Raw genomic sequence first — 3,044 nt, 5'->3', positions numbered from 1 at the left:
GTGGGCAGTGTAAAAGGCCACCCTGCATTTGTGTAGCAGGTTTGCCAGGCAAAATAGAAAAACAAAAAAAGAAGGCACACAAAGCAATGGATGCTGGACTGGAGAAAACCAACCTGTGTCTCTCTCCGTTCTTGGCTCACGCCCTTGCCAGCGTTGATTGATCCAAGCTGTGTGTGCGCAGGTCCACCAAAGGAGAAGGGTGACGAGTGTAGTGGCTAGGACCTGGCATTTGGCGCCAGAGCTAGAGGAAGAAGGTGCAGCGGTGGCGGCGCACAAGAAACGTGGGGAGGAGCAAGCTTTGACAGTAGGAAGCAAGCAGATCAAAGCTGACAAGCATACAACAAAGGATAAAATCCAACGAACAAAGCAAGCACACAACAACAAATGTGTTCCAAGTCAATAGTGCCACAGTGGCTCACAAGCTCACATGCGTACAAGTTGGATAAGTAGCCCTAAAGTTTAGATAATAAGTAGTCAACTAGCCGAGACCTTGAAAGTGGTTTGGCACCATACACTCCAGTTAGGCGAAGGAAGGCCAGGTAGATCATCCGGGACCTTTTACAAAGTCCGGATTAAACGTTGCACCATATACTCCAACAAGTAGTCCAGGTAGAAGATCCTTGAGCTTAGCATCAAGCTGGGGACGCTATCACACACAAAACACACAAAAAGGGTCTGTTATTTATATATACAGCCCCAAAACAAAATAATATAATAATTTGTGATTGGTTAGTTTACCCCGACAGGATCATGCTCGTGATAATGGGATACGGCTATTTTTGCAAAGTGTAAGGCACCCCAAGTATTTGGCTCAAACGCTTGGGCCCACTTATTAATTTTCTGAAAAATCATAATCTCTCTAAAACCAAAATCTGTATTTGGATCAGCAGGATCAACTCGGACTTGCCACCCTTGTGTGTTAATGTTGTTCTGCAACCAATCTTTTTGACGTTGGGTAAAATTTCTTCTAAACAATTCCTTGTACATGCCCTCCCTAGCACCGGAGCCTCCTAGGAATGGATGATTGAGGACATCTTCTTTGCTGCCAAAAATGATTAGAGTTAAACACATATGATGGTCAATGCTAGAAGAATTAGTTGGCTAGTGCATACCATATATTTGTATTAAGGAGGAATTGATGAAAGTGACTTAGTTCAACATCATTTGTCCAGCGGTTCAGAATATTGTGGAATATCATGTCTGCCAAACCTTGCGAAGGCCGCCTAGCATCACCAAGATTCCTTACACGAACATGGGATGGCTTAATTTGCATCATGTCGCCATTGAGACCATAAGTTCCACTAAGGTGCACATCATCTACTGTCATGTTTTTGTCCCATAACCTCTCAAGTAGGTCATACAAATCCCTACCATGATTAAAGAGATAAATTTACATCACTAACAAAATAATAGAATTTAATGTGACAGAACTAATATGAAGCAACTAGCACAACCTCAAGTGCTACATACAAATTCAAATTCCTACAAGAGATAAATTTTCATCACTAACAACATAGCACAATTTAATGTGACAAATCTAATATGAAAAGCCACTAGCAGAACCTCAAGTGCCACATACAAATTCCTAACAGAGATAAATTTGCATCACTAACAAAATAGCACAATTTAGGTAAATTTTCATCACTAACAAAACAGCATAATTTAATGTGACAAATCTAATATGAATACAAGGCAAAGCACATTATAATGGGAGAAACTTATGAGACATAGCAACTTGCACAATCTAAAAGACTAGACTAATGTATGGAGCAAATACAAGTGTACGAGGCAGTGTAAGCAAATACAAGTGTATGAGGCAATGTAAGCAAATATAAACCAGAGAGGATAAAGAGGGGAGGAGGGTTTCCATACCTAATACTATCTTTTAAAATTGTGGGAACGTCAACGGAACCTTGAATACTTAATGAATTTAACCAGGAGTCTACACTTTGGGGGATGTGAGCATAAGCTGTCACAGTTCTTGCAATCTCCCTATTATAGGCGACACCATGGGTCTTAACAATCCCTATATCAATTTCTGGGTTCAGCCCAATTGAGTCTAGCTGATTAAAGGGCAATTCATTCTCAACTAAGAAAGTAGCTGCTAGTTTCTGCACTTCTGTTGAATGAAATCCTTCTTCCGGATTCCCAGCAAAAGCTATTGCTTTATTTGAATAATGTATAAAACCATGTTTTTCTCCAAGTACTCCATTTTGAGAACAACTAAACTCATAGGGCTGAATAAGAGTACCATAGCTTTTAGCACGAAAGTCTCTGGTTTTATCTGTCACGCATCTATGGAATATTTGTTTCTCACTTTGCTGCAATTGTACAGAACAGGTGGGGATGAGCTTATTAGGTTGAGGGGGGAAAAAGGAAAGGAGGAAAAACTTGGATGCAAAGGAATGTTATGCTCTGCTTATACTTACATGGTGTGGTTGTGGCTGATCCACTTCCATTTGGTCCATGCTGAAAAATGAACAAAACAAAGAAATACACATGAGAAACGAAAAACAAAAATAAACAAACCAAAGAACAGGGGAGGGGAAAGAAACATACCTGGGTTTTCTTTTCCTCTCTTCGTCTTCCCGGTGCGAGCCAACAGCCAAGGAGCAGCAGCGGAGCAGCCCGAGCAAACGTGCAGGGAGGGCGGCGGCGGCAGTGGGATCTAGGGTTTAGGTTTTCCTAGGTGGTGGAGTCGGGTGGGGGTGCCTTTGTAAGGCCAATGGCGCAGCCATTCATAACCTGGGTGGGCTCACCTGGTTTGCATGGGCCACATTGTTTGGGCCTGTGCGATTATTTCCCCTTTTGCATTTTCCTTATATTACATTAAGGACTGTGATACAAAAAATGACCCTTATATGGGACTTTTACCCTTTTTTTTTAGGAAAGGCCATCATGGCTAGCTTTATTGAATTAAAACACACTTACATCGTCCACGAGTTCCCTCATCAAAAAATCGGGAGGCTCGTCCAACCAACTAAAAGAGGACTTATTACGATAGCTATGATTAGCTAGCACATGCGCTACATTATTACATGATC

General features: G+C 41.5%; 1 protein-coding gene across 1 annotated transcript; it reads right to left on the bottom strand.

Moving 5' to 3' along the window:
* Window positions 1–359: 359 nt before the first annotated feature.
* Window positions 360–2,690, bottom strand: LOC123050172 (uncharacterized). Its single transcript, XM_044473005.1, has 6 exons — window positions 2,560–2,690; window positions 2,430–2,469; window positions 1,873–2,321; window positions 1,113–1,367; window positions 739–1,042; window positions 360–646 (listed from the first exon to the last, which is right to left on the bottom strand). The coding sequence occupies exons 2-6, from the start codon at window positions 2,466–2,468 to the stop codon at window positions 545–547; spliced, it is 1,149 nt and encodes a 382-aa protein (XP_044328940.1). The 5' UTR covers window position 2,469; window positions 2,560–2,690; the 3' UTR covers window positions 360–544.
* Between the last annotated feature and the right edge of the window lie 354 nt (window positions 2,691–3,044).

This window comes from Triticum aestivum, chromosome 2D (genome assembly GCF_018294505.1).
Source record: "Triticum aestivum cultivar Chinese Spring chromosome 2D, IWGSC CS RefSeq v2.1, whole genome shotgun sequence".
Lineage (NCBI taxonomy): Eukaryota > Viridiplantae > Streptophyta > Magnoliopsida > Poales > Poaceae > Triticum > Triticum aestivum.
The sequence above is the reverse complement of the archived record's forward strand: the minus strand, read 5'-3'. Positions and strand labels throughout refer to the sequence as shown.